This window comes from Synchiropus splendidus, chromosome 16 (genome assembly GCF_027744825.2).
Source record: "Synchiropus splendidus isolate RoL2022-P1 chromosome 16, RoL_Sspl_1.0, whole genome shotgun sequence".
In the NCBI taxonomy this organism is placed as follows: domain Eukaryota; kingdom Metazoa; phylum Chordata; class Actinopteri; order Syngnathiformes; family Callionymidae; genus Synchiropus; species Synchiropus splendidus.
The window spans coordinates 18,256,761-18,273,189 of record NC_071349.1 but is presented as its reverse complement, the minus strand read 5'-3'; the positions used below and the strand labels follow the sequence as shown (position 1 = coordinate 18,273,189).

Here is a 16,429-nt window from a genome sequence, read left to right as displayed (position 1 = left end):
ATGTGGTATTATTTTGGTCAGAGTGTTAAAAGCGCACAGACTTTGCCGTCTGCAATATTCTGACAGCGAATGACAACGTTGACAAACTGTTACGAAGCCATGGGAGACAAAGTGGTTACAGGAAGTCATTGTTTCTTGAGGTACAAATGATCTCGAGATATTATTTAGCCACTTTATTTTTTCAGCCCAAGATAACAGTCATCTCGAGATCATCTTTATCTCGAGATGACTGTTATCTTGGGCTGAAAAAATAAAGTCATGCCTGTCACCTCCAGAAAAAATAAACACGTGCATGTCACCTCCAGGGCTGCGTACAATTATAATAGTCATTGTAATGATGATGTTTTGTTCATTATGGAACGTTCCAAAGCACTTTCCTGTTGGTGGGATGCTCACTGACCTCTGACATTATATGTAAGTGAAGTGGAGCCTATGTTCTCCTCAGTCATACACAGATAAAGACGCACAATATGGCACGTCAGCAATCTTACCAGACGAATTCGAATCAAGTAGCCATCAAATAATTTTTTAACCTTGAGTTGCGGCCGTTTTTTGAACAATTTGCAGGAAACACAAGCAGGTAATTTCCTCACCACTGGTGCGGGATCCCACTTATCCACAGTTCATCACAACAAACAGATCAACCTTCATTATGAAGGGCATGTGCGCAGGCTTTATACACATAATTCTAACAATAATAAATTATAAAAAAAAAAAACCAAACTCCTGAACAGCTTAACAGTCAATGGTAATGGGCACCAAGTGTTCCGACTTATAATAGTTTATTTCTATTACAAACAAAATTACTCACCATTAACAGCTTAACAGTCAATGGTAATGGGCACCAAGTGTTCTACAATACATAGTAGTTTATTTTTATTACATCATTTTCAGTGGCCATACACAACCTTTTCAATCTTATGGGGAACCCTCCCTCCCCCCTCCATCTGATATCAATCGGTAATACGCATTTCTCTGTAGTCAGCAGCTAACTTTACTCACCACTGGTACTGCCTCTAACTGAGCCAGAGTTTATCACAACAAACACATCAACCTCCATGAAGCTCCGGATTTGTAATAATAATCATTTACAAAACAAACTTCTGACAATTAAGAGCTTTTCAGTCTTATGGGAACCAAGTGTTCCCATAAAAGCAGATCGAGTTCCAACTTGCTCAGTAACAAATTTGCAGGTTATACTTTACTCTGTGCAAAGGAAAAGCAACTGCCTATAAAAAAAACAGAGTTCAGCCCCAGAACTCATTCGCCTGGATAACGTGAACCGTGGCACCTCTCAGCTCTGCAGAGACGGATGATGTCCACCGAGGGAAGGGTAAGTGTCAACCCTTAAATGCTACTGATACTATCTGAAATACGAATGAATCATACCTTTTAATCCAGAGAAAACTGTTTAGTTTAACAGAAAATAGACATCAATCTGCTTTGATGTTGAAATAGATACAACTAAAACAACTAACAAATGGATGTCTTTTTAAAACTCAAGGCCATAAGGTGCAGGGCGGCGGTTGCCTGGGAGCCAGGGAAACCCTTGGTGATTGAGGAGGTTGAGGTTGCCCCACCTGAAGCCAGAGAAGTCCGTGTCAAGGTAATCCGTTGTTACGTTTTGGTGGCTTTGTGCTAGAGAGGCTAAAATGTTTGGCATTGGTTCATAGGCTTGTTTGTACTGTAGGTCCCGGGAAATCAGAAATCTGCCTCAGTAGTACCAGGGACATGGCCACTTATAGTGCCTTCCTTTTAGAGAGGGACAAAGAGTGTGGGGTCATGTAGTGCAACTACTTGGAGAAGGCTAGGAAATCATCCTCACAGTTCATCTCCTCAACCCACTTGCACCTGAAAAGGGCAGAAAGCAACTGCTATCCAAAAGAAAGTGGCGGAAAAGAATCCTGGGGGATGAAAATAACACCTGGAAAAGCTCTACTTTAGCGTTTCAGCGCATCCTAGTGTCGTCTTGCGCTACGATAACTCAAGAAATTCTACTGTCAACTGCAGCTACACACTGAATTTGAGTTGGAGCGGAACCCAATTGTAGTTATCAGAATCAAATTTATTGCCATGGTCAGTGGGGATCCCACCAACTAGGAAAGTGGAATAAAATAAAATAAAATAACAACAAGGCTGTTCATGAATTCAACAGTCTGACGGCCGAGGGGAAGAAGCTGTTCCTGTGACGGGAGGTTCTGGTCTGGATGGACCGTAGCCTCCTGCCAGAGGGAAGACGAACAAACAGTCCATGTCCATGTCCACGATGCAAGAGTCACAGGAGGCAGACAGTGAGTCAGATACAAGGATTTAATAAATGTTCCAAAATAAATCAAGAACTGGAATGTTATCATTCAATCTCCATCTTAGTCCTGGTCTCGCCCTCATCATTGGTTTTGGTCTCTGTATGCCCTGGTCTTGGCTACAACACTAGGACCAACTTGTCATGAGGCCAGATGAATGAACCCGAGTGCAGTTAGTGTTGGTCGACAGAGGACACGTGATTAAACTACAAGATTTAATCGATGGAATATACAAATAAATAGACAGACAAATAAGTAGTAACTAAAGGCGCCGGGAAACAAAACGCGGAACGGGATCAACACACAGAGACTGGGGAAGAATCTGGAAAACAAGAGAGGTGGATTAGAATCATAAGCCTAAAACTAGGGGAACAGAAAACACACTCGGAGTTAAGATCACAAGGTGGCGATAAACAAAAAGCGCTCGATGGTGGTGGATACACACACACACGCACAGGAGGAATAAACTAGACGGGGATATAACTACAAAGTGAGACTGTTAAATAACAGCTCACACGCAGACTGAATGGAAGTTGAGAGATAAACGAAAGTGGAATGAGGGAGAACAAGGAACGAAAGTTGCAGCTGAGAATTTGAGCGTGGAATGAATTTGGAAAAAGTCAGGAACAAGAACGAGATCATGAAAGTCTGGAGAGAGATTTACCCGAGTGGAACTAGAAGCTACCATCTGGCAAACGTAGCTGGCGTCGGAAGGAAGATCTCCATGGAAGGTTTGCCTGTGACGTTGGAGGGACACAGGACACGGAAACAACAGGGAGTAACAAAATAAAAGCACAGGAAGGGACGCGGAAGGAATACAACAATAAAAACAGAACGGAACAAAGTGCAGACATGACACAACTATTGTCAGGCTTCTGTACAGAGAACCAGCTTCCCTTTCAACACAGACCTCCTCCAGTTCTCCAAGCCTTTTGTCTGTGCAGGGCTTCTCACCAAAGACTCCAGTGGAGATCCATTCTATTTGAACGGAAGTGATAACTGTTGTGGATCACGTTGCAGATCGTGGCGACCTCACCATGCCGCTCAGACCTGACCTTTCGCAGTCACGACCTCAGCAACTTTCCCATGGTTCTTGGCCACGAAGCATCAGCCATCATTGAGAGTGTCGGGCCAGGGGTCACCGAATTTCAGCCGGGTAGGTCCAGGATTTCAATAAATTCTCTGGTTGTTTGGTTGAATAGTGGAGTGTTTTCCCACCGGTGTGTCTGACTGGGAAATGATCTAGTTTCACCTCATTTGTTTGAAGACAGAGGTGGGCGATATAACAATCTACCACATGAATTCAGTCAGATTTTTTTCTATACACTACAGATCTATGCTGAGGTGTTGCTCCTCTTCCCACACACTTGCAGCGAAGAAGCCGGTCAAACGTGAAGCACAGTTGTTTTCAAACCTGAAGTGTCTCTACCTTGACCACACGATGGATTGTTCCTTGTCGGACCTACGAGGCCAAAGACTGCCTGCACCACAGGGCTAACAGAGCTAACGGCTAACATGATGTCTCACATCAAAAACTTGATTGACACTTGTTCACTACTAAAGATTCCATCATGGTTTAAAAGTTGGCGAAAAACAAAATGCAGAACCAAACAAATGTGCTCCAAAATGTGACGAGAGAAACTGGAAACTGAATCTGGAAACAGTTTTATATATTTTAGACATTTTCTGCATTTTGTTTCTGCAAATACCCGCGTGTCAGTAGTTAAATATATTCACAAATTGAAAGGGATTTTCTGCAGGACCTGTGTCTAAGCAGATTTTTTCAATGAACCAAGTGAGTTACGCCTTAAAAAAAGGTTGAAAAACACTGGATCAGAGGAGCAGTCCATGTATGTAGATAGGCAGTATATAGTGATATACATGGTTAGTTGCACATCTTTGTTTTTCAGGAGACAAGGTGATGCCCATATCAATGGCGCAGTGCCGAGAATGTCACCTCTGTCTAAATCCAAAAGGCAACCTGTGCGTAAAGTCATGGTAAGTGCAGAGACGACCCAAACAGGACGCACCCAACTAAACCTGTCTGACGTCTGGTCACGGTCTCCGCACAGGAACCGTCAACCTGCGCAACATTCAAGGATCACCTGCAGGGGCAAGACTTTACAGCAACATTGGGGGCTGGGTACTTTTTCGGAGTATAGCGTGATGTTTGACCACTCTGTTGGAAAGATCAACCCCGCTGCTCCCCTTTATGAAGTCTGTCCCATCAGCTGTGGCATCACCACAGGTTTTGGAGCAGTGGTTAATGCGGCCAAGGTTTGTACGACTGGATAGGAAGCATGCTGCATGGCTCAGAGGTTGCTGAGAAGGTTTAACTCTTCAGGTGGAGCCAGGCTCAACATGTGCAGTGTTTGGTCTGGGAACCGTGGGACTGGCTGCGGTTATGGGTTGCCAGGTCGCTGGAGCCAAGAGGGTTATTGCGGTCGACATAAACCCGGGGAAGTTCAAGACTGCCGAAATCCTTGGAGCCACCGATTTCCTCAATCCAAACGACTACGACAAACCCATCGATTCCGTGATAAGAGACATGACCGACGTGGGCGTGGACTACTCGCTGGAAGCTTCCGGGAATGTAGATCTTATGGTAAGAAAGAATGGTCGGTGCTTGTATCTGACACAAGCAGAAGTTAAGAATCTGTGATCCACACAGGACATTGCGTTCAAGTCAACCTCGCGGGTGTGCGGAGTCTGTGTGATCATGGGCTGGTCTGACCAGTGGATGAAGCCATTGAAACCAGTAGATCTGATTTGCAATCGAACACTGAGGGGCTCTGCAGTCGGAGGTAAACTCATCACAACCAGCATGTCACTTCGTGATGATGTTATCCGCATCATTCCGTAGGCTACAAGGGGAAAGATGGCATAGCCTTCATGGTAGACGCCTACATGGAGGGGAAGATTAAGGTGGACAAGTTCATCACTCACCACATGAATTTGGAGGAGATCAATGAGGCCATTGAGCTGCTGAAGCACGGCAAAAGGTAAGAAGAGAAGAAACATCAAACTTGAACAGCGCAAGTCACATTTCTTATATTTCTTTCCCAGCATCCGGACAGTCGTGACTTGCTCAGTGTCCAGCTAGAAAGGCTGTATACCTCCGCGCCTTTGTTTTCCCGTGAGAATGACTGCCAAGAATCCAACAAGTTATATCCAAGAAATGTATTCCCTGACAGAGGAGTCTAATACAAAAGCAGAATTCTGGGTCAGCAACTACGGCTGACTTAGCCTTAGCAGTAGTCCGCTAGAGTGACAAAAAAACAGTTTATACACAAAAGTTTCTCTACGTGCGCTCCGTCCTCGTCCAATTGGTCCTCAGCTGTTGACGCCAGTCCTGGTTGCTGGCTCCCTCGTAACCATGGCAACGACCACACGGCCTGTTCCGGACCCAGGTGGCTCTTATCAGGACCAGGTCCTTCCAGCTCTAGAGAAGATGGTACTTCCCAGCCTCCTCCGTCTGACCTTGGCCCCTCCAATGTTTGTTCCTCCAGTGTGGTTCACTCCCGTCTTTGAGCTCCACCTGCAACTTCACTTCTCACACACACTCAGCCACACTCCCTCATCCAGCATTCCTGCTTCTGTAAATAACTGCTTGATTAGTAGCACAAACAATGAATAATATTAACACTGTGTAATAAATGCACTATTCCCATTAATACACATCTGGAGTTGATGGATTCACGGAATGAACGGATCACGACAGCAAGTGCTTATTAAAGCTTTTAACCTTTATAATAATAATAACAATAACACTGCCTCATCTGCATCTGTTTTTATTTCCGCATGCGCTTCAGTGTCATGCCGATAAAGCTATTGCACCTGAGACCATTGCTACCTTAGATGTAGCAGTAGAAACTGTTTGGGTTGTGCATGAGCTTCTCACTTCATTCGTATCACATCAGACAAACCGGACTTGTGTTGTTGCTACAGTACTTCTCTGTATTCGCTCAGCCTGTCTCAGTGAGCTTTAAATAAAATATGACTTCAGCTAACTACAGGAGGTACGCCTAACATGTGACCTTCATCATCCACATTCGTTTTTTTTTTTTTAATACTGATACCCGGTAGAGAGTGGTGGAGTTTAAGTATGTCGGGGTCTTGTTCTCGAGTGAGGGAAAAGGGGAGCGTGAGATTGATACATGGGCTGGTGCAGCGGCAGCAGTGATGCGGTTGCTGTATCGGACCGTCGTGGTGAAGAGGGAGTCACAAGACGAAGCTCTCGATTTACCGATCGATCTACGTGCCCACCCTCACCTATGGTCATGAGCTTTGGGTCATGACCGAAAGGATGAGATCGCGGATACAAGCGGCGGAGATGAGTTTCCTCCGCAGGGTGGCTGGGCGCACCCTTAGAGATAGGGTGAGGAGTTTGGTCATCCGGGAGGAGCTCGGGGTGGAGCCGCTGCTACTCCACTCCGAGAGGAACCAGCTGAGGTGGCTCGGGCATCTGATCCGGATGCCCCCTGGACGCCTCCCTGGGGAGGTGTTCCGGGCATGTCCTACTGGGAGGAGACCCCAGAAAAAGACCCAGGACTCGCTGGAGAGATGATGTCTCCGGTCTGGACTGGGAACGCCTCGGGATCCCCCGGGAAGAGCTGGAGGAGGTTTGTGCGGATGGGGAAGTTTGGGCTTCCTTGCTCCGAATGCTGCCTCCACGACCCGACTCCGCATAAGCGGCAGAAGAAGGTGAAGGTGACCGATACCTATAAAAGAAGAGTTGATCTGGTGGTTTGTTCTGCAGTGCCCTTCTTGAGCCACATGGAGGCAGAAGAGCGCTTTGTGTTCCTCAACGCATTTCCTGCTACAAACTCCCAGCCCATAACAGATCTTTGACCGTGACGACGACAAAGACGACTCCTTGCTCATTTTCACATCAAAATGGACACCGTGGGGAAGGTAGGTCACTTCCACTGGGAGTGTTCTTTTTTTAATCCCTCATTTGTTTTAGAATTAACGAAATAAATGAAACTTTCTAGAATGTACTTGAGTTGAGTTTCAGTTGTATGATAATGTAATAATAATGTAATTCATTATTGAAACTCTACATGTCAGTGTCCTTATTTGACCCCCACACACGATGTCCCCGGAGAGCTGGGATGCACCACAGCGAACCACTTTATTACACACTTATTATCAGTTCAGCACCAAGACATTGTGTATGTATTTTCAGCCTTAAAATCCTGAGGAAAACAACTTGAATTACAATAAACAGCTGGCAGACATTGAGATTAAAGTCAGTGATGCACTAGCATCATGTTATATTCATATACGTAATGGATGGCAAAGATTCATATTAAAGAGCCGCGTGATGTCAGGAAAAGCTGTATAAAAGTCAACTTAATCGTTGGTCAAACTTGTGTCACTTGTGACAGAGAGTCAATAAAAGGCGGAGCGATTTTAACAGCGTTCAGAGTTCAATATTTTGTGTTACTCTCTTTTCGGGCAACGTGTTGTTTAATCCGAACTACAGTGGTACCTCGGTTCCTGACCACAATTTGCACCAGACGGCCGTTTAAGAAGCAAATCGGAAGAGATTTTTCCCATTACAATGAATGGAAAAAGAAACAATGCGTTCCAAGCCTTAAAATAGTCTTTTGTAGGAGTGAATGTAGAGTGTCTGCTGCAGGTGGCTGTTCCTCTATGTGTGTGGCCGCTGCATGTGGGAGGGGTTGCCGAGTGAGTGACGTCTCTCCAGAAGTGAAGAGGTGCCCGGTGCGTGTCCAGCTCTGAATGTGCGCTTCTGTGCAGTTTGGCTGTGACAAAGTCATAAACCAAGTCACGCTCTGTCCCAGACTGGCCTCATCCCTGTCCCAGCTCCAGCCCACAACAGGACATCAAACCCTGGAGTGAGCGCTCCAGCACCTCCCCTGTGACACTCTACCACGCTCCAGTGTGGAGACAGGAAAGGTTTCACACCTCAATATGAAGAAAAAACAATTGCTAACGTAGCTAACGGGATACGTCTGCATACAGAGGCTGTGTTATACACTATAACAAAGCGCGTCGTGGGTCAGCTGATCGGTCCGCGCACGTTATGTTTTTTTCAGCTTTTTTCGGGGGCGTTTGAGTTCTGGATTTTCGTCGAAACCCGAAGCCAAAAAAATCTCGAAATTTTTGTTCGAACTCCGATTTGTTCCAAGTCCGGGACGCTTGAAAACTGAGATACCACTGTGTACCCCGATTTGTCGTCAATGGTTCTGCAACCATGTACTTGAGTACATTAGACAGACTTTATGTTTGGGACTGGTGAGCCAGTGGTCAGTTGAGACCGCAATGAGGACCCTTGACTAGCAGGCACCACCAAAACAGGTTTGTGAGGGATTTATTTGAGGTGGTCAGCCTTTGTGGAGCATCCCACCCATAAGTTCGATGGGTTCCTTCTCTGCCCAAAGTGGTGCTCAAGAGCCATCATCCCAGCTTCACTCAGACAAGCTAATAGGCTATTCTTTAAGTCTCCCCTTTCCTGTGACGGATGTCAAGTCTGAGGTTTTTCTTCCTTTGTCGGGCTTGTAGGTCATCAAGTGCAAAGCTGCCGTGGCATGGGAGGCCAACAAACCCTTAGTGATCGAGGAGATTGAGGTGCAGCCCCCTGGGGAGGGGGAGGTCCGCATCAAGGTAATCAACACCAAAGGACTGTCCTCAAGATCTGATTTCACTTGGATGAGATTCTCAATTACAGATTGTTGCGGCGGCATTGTGCCACACTGATCTGTACTACCTGGCCGAGGACCAGAGGCCAGAGATCTTCCCACTTGTTCTTGGCCATGAGGCCGGAGGCATTGTGGAAAGTGTCGGTCCTGGTGTCACTGAGTTCCAACAAGGTGGGTTCAGAATGAACTGCCAGTTGGAAAGTCCCTAATGTGGTGCCAGTCATAAACAGCAGTGCTTTACGGCGAATTGTGCCATAAATGAGTTGCAATCATATTTCCCATTGCAGGAGACAAAGTGATCCCCATGATGATCGCCCAGTGCCGAGAATGCCGTTTCTGTAAGAGTCCTAAGACCAACCAGTGTGAGAAAGCATGGTGAGCAAACATCAAACCCTAGCAAGATGGTCCTGAACCTTCCCAGAGAGCGGGAATTACACGTTCCCTTTCTTCAGGGACGTGGTTCCGCACAATTTGGCGAATGCTCCGGTGTCCAAGCTTAGCTGCAAGGGCAAGACACTGATGCAGTTCATGGCAATCAGCACGTTCTCTGAGTACACGGTGGTGAGGCAGATCGCCGTGGCTAAGATCGACCCTGCTGCCCCTTTGGAGAAAGTGTGTGTACTTGGCTGTGGAGTCGGCACAGGATTTGGAGCGGCAGTGAACACTGCCAAGGTATGTTCCCTGCGTGAGGTGGTTTCTTTGGTGTAGCAGTGGCTAAATCTCTCGGGTCACACCGAAGGTGGAACCAGGTTCCACCTGTGCTGTCTTCGGCCTGGGAGCTGTGGGTTTGGCCGCAGTCATGGGCTGCAAGGCTGCCGGGGCCTCAAGGATAATCGCTGTCGACACAAACTCCGGCAAGTCGGAGAAGGCCAAGGTGTTTGGAGCCACCGACTTTGTGAATCCAAAGGACCACAGCAAACCAGTGAGCCAAGTCATCTGTGAGATGACCAACGGCGGGGTCGACTTCTCACTGGAATGTGTCGGAAACGTTGCTGTCATGGTGAGATTGAACGCAATTGAGAGTGAAGGTTTGAACATCGCCAGCACGTGCTTGTGTTTTCTACCTATCCAGCACAGCGCCTTGGAATCCTGTTTGCCAGCCTGGGGGGTCAGCGTCATCGTTGGTTGGACGGAGAGAGACAAGTTTTCAGCTCTGCCTGGTGACCTCATCAGTGGACGAACATGGAAGGGCTCCGTGTATGGAGGTGAAGGAGCACCAGACTTCACTGTCTCATGAAGCTTCATGAAACAGTGTTGTCATTTTCACAGCCCACTAGATGGCAGTCTGAGCTCTAAAATCATTTCATTGAAACCGCACATCATTTTTAAGCCAAGAGCGCTAGCTACTGAGCACTGAAAATGAGGAGACTGTTTTGTGAAGCCTCACGAGCCTCGAACACCTCCGGGCTGTTTTAGAATGGCTTCAAATCTGATCTGCATTCTGCGCCCACCGTTACCAACACCGTTTTCCACAATTGTCTTTTCAGGCTTTAAGGGGAAAGATGGTCCGACTGGGATGGTGAAGTCGTTCCTCGACAAGAAGATGAATCTGGATGAGTTCATCACTCACAACCTGCCTCTGGAGAAGATCAATGATGCGATTGAGATGTTAATGGAAGGGAAATGGTTTGTGCAGTTGCGATATCTCAACAATGCAAACATCTAAAACTGAAATGTGTTTGTTTTGACGCAGCATCCGGACGGTCCTGCACTTTGCGCCACAGTAAAGCCATCGACCAGACTTCTGCCGCCCAGTCGCCAATTGTTCCAAATGATCAATGCTAGCGTGGTGAGATGGAGGAGGATGATCCGCTGTGGCGACTCCAGAAGGGTGAAGCCGAAAGGAAAAGAAGATCAATGCTAGCGTGCCAAAATTTGAAGGTGTTTCATATCAGTCAATAAAAATCTCGCCTTCTTTACTTGCCATTTTTCCGTGTGGATGGTGCGCGTCAGCTCTCTTGGCTTGAAGAGGAAGTGGGGCTCTGGCTGCGAGTGATTTTAATTTCAAGATCATCTAACTTGTCAACACATTTCCAATGTTCTAGGAGAGACTGAAATAATGATTCATTCATTCATCCATCACGGCAGAGGGGGGCGTGGTTGGGAGATCTCAGCTCCTGTGAAACAAAGCCTTTTCAGTAGGCGGGGCTTACACACATTTTATAAATGTAAATACTTCAAATCACAGAAAGTTTTCAGTTCAGTCGGGGTCCAACATCATTCTCAAATCACTAGGTTAGTTTACACATTTACACTCCTCACACATTAGCATCGCTAGCAAGCAGCTGTTGTATCAGTCGAACCAATGGAGCAGAACTCTTTTGAACTAAGCAGTTTTAGCACATTGTGCGTCCATTTTTTCATATGGAATCTACGTCACCAAAGAGAGGTATTTTCATTGTTAGCATCAGAAATGGGCTGCTTGCCACAGGTGTTTGCTGACGTAGTACTGCAAAGCGACAGCTTCTACTTGCTTTCTTCTTATAGTGACAAGTATCGTGGAAGTTGGTGCTGCCGACATGTTGACGTTTCAGAATAAAATGTGATTCATGTTCCGCATATAGTTTTGTAAGTAATCCAAATGGACGAAGACCAAGTGCTAAGGCCGAATCTGCGACACAAGCCACTATTCACTGTATCACCTCCTGTACCAGCAGGAGGCAATATCGCGTCTTTGTGGTCAGCTATTGCACCTGAGACCATTGCTACCTTAGATGTAGCAGTAGAAACTGTTTGGGTTGTGCATGAGCTTCTCACTTCATTCGTATCACATCAGACAAACCGGACTTGTGTTGTTGCTATAGTACTATCTGTATTCGCTCAGCCTGTCTCAGTGTGCTTTAAATAAAATATGACTTCAGCTAACTACAGGAGGTACGCCTAACATGTGACCTTCATCATCCACATTCGTTTTTTTTTTTTTAATACTGATACCCGGTGGAGAGTTATTGCCCCAAGTGGTGGAGTTTAAGTATGTCGGGGTCTTGTTCTCGAGTGAGGGAAAAGGGGAGCGTGAGATTGATACATGGGCTGGTATTGGACCGTCGTGGTGAAGAGGGAGTCACAAGACGAAGCTCTGGATTTACCGATCGATCTACGTGCCCACCCTCACCTATGGTCATGAGCTTTGGGTCATGACCGAAAGGATGAGATGGCGGATACAAGCGGCAGAGATGAGTTTCCTCCGCAGGGTGGCTGGGCGCACCCTTAGAGATAGGGTGAGGAGTTGGGTCATCCGGGAGGAGCTCGGGGTGGAGCCGCTGCTCCTCCACATCCAGAGGAACCAGCTTAGGTGGCTCGGGCATCTGATCTGGATGCCCCCTGGACGCCTCCCTGGGGAGGTGTTCCGGGCATGTCCTACCGGGAGGAGACCCCGGGGAAGACCCAGGACCTGCTGGAGAGATGATGTCTCCGGTCTGGCCTGGGAACGCCTCGGGATCCCCCAGGAAGAGCTGGAGGAGGTTTGTGCGGATCGGGAAGTTTGGGCTTCCTTGCTCCGAACGCTGCCTCCACGACCCGACTCTGCATAAGCGGCAGAAGAAGGTGAAGGTGACCGATACCTATAAAAGAAGAGTTGATCTGGTGGTTTGTTCTGCAGTGCCCATCTTGATCCACATGGAGGCAGAAGAGCACTTTGTGTTCCTCAACGCATTTCCTGCTACAAACTCCCAGCCCAAAACAGATCTTTGACCGCGACGATGACAAAGACGACTCCTTGCTCATTTTCACATCAAAATGGACACCGTGGGGAAGGTAGGTCACTTCCACTGGGAGTTTTCTTTTTTTAATCCCTCATTTGTTTTAGAATTAACGAAATAAATGAAACTTTCTAGAACGTACTTGAGTTGAGTTTCAGTTGTATGATAATGTAATAATAATGTAATTCATTATTGAAACTCTACACGTCAGTGTCCTGATTTGACCCCCACACACGATGTCCCCGGAGAGGTGGGATGCACCACAGCGAACCACTTTATTACACACTTATTATCAGTTCAGCACCAAGACATTGTGTGTGTATTTTCAGCCTTAAAATCCTGAGGAAAACAACTTGAATTACAATAAACAGCTGGCAGACATTGAGATTAAAGTCAGTGATGCACTAGCATCATGTTATATTTATATACGTAATGGATGGCAAAGATTCATATTAAAGAGCCGCGTGATGTCAGGAAAAGCTGTATAAAAGTCAACTTAATCGTTGGTCAAACTTGTGTCACTTGTTGTGACAGAGAGTCAATAAAAGGCGGAGCGATTTTAACAGCGTTCAGAGTTCAATATTTTGTGTTACTCTCTTTTCGGGCAACGTGTTGTTTAATCCGAACTACAGTGGTACCTCGGTTCCTGACCACAATTTGCTCCAGACGGCCGTTTAAGAAGCAAATTGTTCGAAATCGGAAGAGATTTTTCCCATGACAATGAATGGAAAAAGAAACAAAGCGTTCCAAGCCTTAAAATAGTCTTTTGTAGGAGTGAATGTAGAGTGTCTGCTGCAGGTGGCTGTTCCTCTATGTGTGTGGCCGCTGCATGTGGGAGGGGTTGCCGAGTGAGTGACGTCTCTCCAGAAGTGAAGAGGTGCCCGGTGCGTGTCCAGCTCTGAATGTGCGCTTCTGTGCAGTTTGGCTGTGACAAAGTCATAAACCAAGTCACGCTCTGTCCCAGACTCGCCTCATCCCTGTCCCAGCTCCAGCCCACAACAGGACATCAAACCCTGGAGTGAGCGCTCCAGCACCTCCCCTGTGACACTCTACCACGGTCCAGTGTGGAGACAGGAAAGGTTTTACACCTCAATATGAAGAAAAAACAGTTGCTAACGCAGCTAACGGGATACGTCTGCATACAGAGGCTGCGTTATACACAGTAACAAAGCGCATCGTGGGTCAGCTGGTCGGTCCGCGCACGTTATGTTTTTTTCGGCTTTTTTCGGGGGCGTTCGAGTTCTGGATTTTCATCGAAACCCGAAGCCAAAAAATCTCGAAATTTTTGTTCGAACTCCGATTTGTTCAAAGTCCGGGACGCTTGAAAACCGAGATACCACTGTGTACCCCGATTTGTCGTCAATGGTTCTGCAACCATGTACTTGAGTACATTAGACAGACTTTATGTTTGGGACTGGTGAGCCAGTGGTCAGTTGAGACCGCAATGAGGACCCTTGACTAGCAGGCACCACCAAAACAGGTTTGTGAGGGATTTATTTGAGGTGGTCAGCCTTTGTGGAGCATCCCACCCATAAGTTCGATGGGTTCCTTCTCTGCCCAAAGTTGTGCTCAAGAGCCATCATCCCTGCTTCACTCAGACAAGCTAATAGGCTATTCTTTAAGTCTCCCCTTTCCTGTGACGGATGTCAAGTCTGAGGTTTTTCTTCCTTTGTCGGGCTTGTAGGTCATCAAGTGCAAAGCTGCCGTGGCATGGGAGGCCAACAAACCCTTAGTGATCGAGGAGATTGAGGTGCAGCCCCCTGGGGAGGGGGAGGTCCGCATCAAGGTAATCAACACCAAAGGACTGTCCTAAAGATCTTATTTGACTCGGATGAGATTCTCAATTACAGATTGTTGCGGCGGCATTGTGCCACAGTGATCTGTACTACCTGGCCGAGGACCGGAGGCCAGAGATCTTCCCACTTGTTCTTGGCCATGAGGCCGCAGGCATTGTGGAAAGTGTCGGCCCTGGTGTCACTGAGTTCCAACAAGGTGGGTTCAGAATGAACTGCCAGTTGGAAAGTCCCTAATGTGGTGCCAGTCATAAAGTGCTTTACGGCGAATTGTGCCATAAATGAGTTGCAATCATATTTCCCATTGCAGGAGACAAAGTGATCCCCATGATGATCGCCCAGTGCCGAGAATGCCGTTTCTGTAAGAGTCCTAAGACCAACCAGTGTGAGAAAGCATGGTGAGCAAACATCAAACCCTAGCAAGATGGTCCTGAACCTTCCCAGGGAGCGGGAATTACACGTTCCCTTTCTTCAGGGACGTGGTTCCGCACAATTTGGCGAATGCTCCGGTGTCCAAGCTTAGCTGCAAGGGCAAGACACTGATGCAGTTCATGGCAATCAGCACGTTCTCTGAGTACACGGTGGCCAGGCAGATCGCCGTGGCTAAGATTGACCCTGCTGCCCCTTTGGAGAAAGTGTGTGTACTTGGCTGTGGAGTCGGCACAGGATTTGGAGCGGCAGTGAACACTGCCAAGGTATGTTCCCTGCGTGAGGTGGTTTCTTTGGTGTAGCAGTGGCTAAATCTCTCCGGTCACACCGAAGGTGGAACCAGGTTCCACCTGTGCTGTCTTCGGCCTGGGAGCTGTGGGTTTGGCCGCAGTCATGGGCTGCAAGGCTGCCGGGGCCTCAAGGATAATCGCTGTCGACACAAACTCCGGCAAGTCGGAGAAGGCCAAGGTGTTTGGAGCCACCGACTTTGTGAATCCAAAGGACCACAGCAAACCAGTGAGCCAAGTCATCTGTGAGATGACCAACGGCGGGGTCGACTTCTCACTGGAATGTGTCGGAAACGTTGCTGTCATGGTGAGATTGAACGCAATTGAGAGTGAAGGTTTGAACATCGGCAGCACGTGCTTGTGTTTTCTACCTATCCAGCACAGCGCCTTGGAATCCTGTTTACCAGCCTGGGGGGTCAGCGTCATTGTTGGTTGGACGGAGAGAGACAAGTTTTCAGCTCTGCCTGGTGACCTCATCCATGGACGAACATGGAAGGGCTCCGTGTATGGAGGTGAAGGAGCACCAGACTTCACTGTCTCATGAAGCTTCATGAAACAGTGTCCTCATTTTCACAGCCCACTAGATGGCACTCTGAGCTCTAAAATCATTTCAATGAAACCGCACATCATTTTTAAACCAAGAGCACCAGCTACTGAGCACTGAAAATGAGGAGACTGTTTCGTGAAGCCTCACGAGCCTCGAACACCTCCGGGCTGTTTTAGAATGGCTTCAAATCTGATCTGCTGTCTGTGCTCACCATTTTCCACAATTGTCTTTTCAGGCTTTAAGGGGAAAGATGGTCCAACTGGGATGGTGAAGTCGTTCCTCGACAAGAAGATGAATCTGGATGAGTTCATCACTCACAACCTGCCTCTGGAGAAGATCAATGATGCGATTGAGATGTTAATGGAAGGGAAATGGTTTGTGCAGTTGCGATATCTCAACAATGCAAACATCTAAAACTGAAATGTGTTTGTTTTGACGCAGCATCCGGACGGTCCTGCACTTTGCGCCACAGTAAAGCCATCGACCAGACTTCTGCCGCCCAGTCGCCAATTGTTCCAAATGATCAATGCTAGCGTGGTGAGATGGAGGAGGATGATCCGCTGTGGCGACTCCAGAAGGGTGAAGCCGAAAGGAAAAGAAGATCAATGCTAGCGTGCCAAAATTTGAAGGTGTTTCATATCAGTCAATAAAAATCTCGCCTTCTTTACTTGCCATTTTTCCGTGTGGATGGTGCGCGTCAGCTC

General features: G+C 47.2%; 3 protein-coding genes across 4 annotated transcripts; all 3 read left to right on the top strand.

Annotated features, from left to right (window-relative positions):
* Positions 1 to 1,189: 1,189 nt before the first annotated feature.
* Positions 1,190 to 6,081, top strand: LOC128747295 (alcohol dehydrogenase 1-like). Of its 2 annotated transcripts, XM_053845102.1 has the most exons (9): positions 1,190 to 1,333; positions 1,505 to 1,606; positions 3,324 to 3,459; positions 4,214 to 4,301; positions 4,376 to 4,580; positions 4,648 to 4,908; positions 4,975 to 5,107; positions 5,167 to 5,305; positions 5,370 to 6,081. In XM_053845102.1, the coding sequence occupies exons 1-9, from the start codon at positions 1,313 to 1,315 to the stop codon at positions 5,404 to 5,406; spliced, it is 1,122 nt and encodes a 373-aa protein (XP_053701077.1). In that variant the 5' UTR covers positions 1,190 to 1,312; the 3' UTR covers positions 5,407 to 6,081. The 2 variants fall into 2 exon arrangements, with proteins under 2 accessions (XP_053701077.1, XP_053701076.1); XM_053845101.1 differs by lacking the exon at positions 1,190 to 1,333 and having other exon boundaries at positions 1,481 to 1,606.
* Positions 6,082 to 7,153: 1,072 nt separating this feature from the next.
* Positions 7,154 to 10,890, top strand: LOC128747323 (alcohol dehydrogenase 1-like). Its single transcript, XM_053845143.1, has 9 exons — positions 7,154 to 7,217; positions 8,835 to 8,936; positions 9,001 to 9,142; positions 9,259 to 9,346; positions 9,424 to 9,643; positions 9,711 to 9,971; positions 10,044 to 10,176; positions 10,459 to 10,597; positions 10,665 to 10,890. The coding sequence occupies exons 1-9, from the start codon at positions 7,200 to 7,202 to the stop codon at positions 10,696 to 10,698; spliced, it is 1,137 nt and encodes a 378-aa protein (XP_053701118.1). The 5' UTR covers positions 7,154 to 7,199; the 3' UTR covers positions 10,699 to 10,890.
* A 1,761-nt stretch (positions 10,891 to 12,651) lies between these two features.
* On the top strand, positions 12,652 to 16,392 carry LOC128747343 (alcohol dehydrogenase 1-like). The gene is made up of 9 exons (XM_053845184.1): positions 12,652 to 12,724; positions 14,354 to 14,455; positions 14,520 to 14,661; positions 14,773 to 14,860; positions 14,938 to 15,157; positions 15,225 to 15,485; positions 15,558 to 15,690; positions 15,961 to 16,099; positions 16,167 to 16,392. The coding sequence occupies exons 1-9, from the start codon at positions 12,707 to 12,709 to the stop codon at positions 16,198 to 16,200; spliced, it is 1,137 nt and encodes a 378-aa protein (XP_053701159.1). The 5' UTR covers positions 12,652 to 12,706; the 3' UTR covers positions 16,201 to 16,392.
* The last annotated feature ends 37 nt before the right edge of the window (positions 16,393 to 16,429 follow it).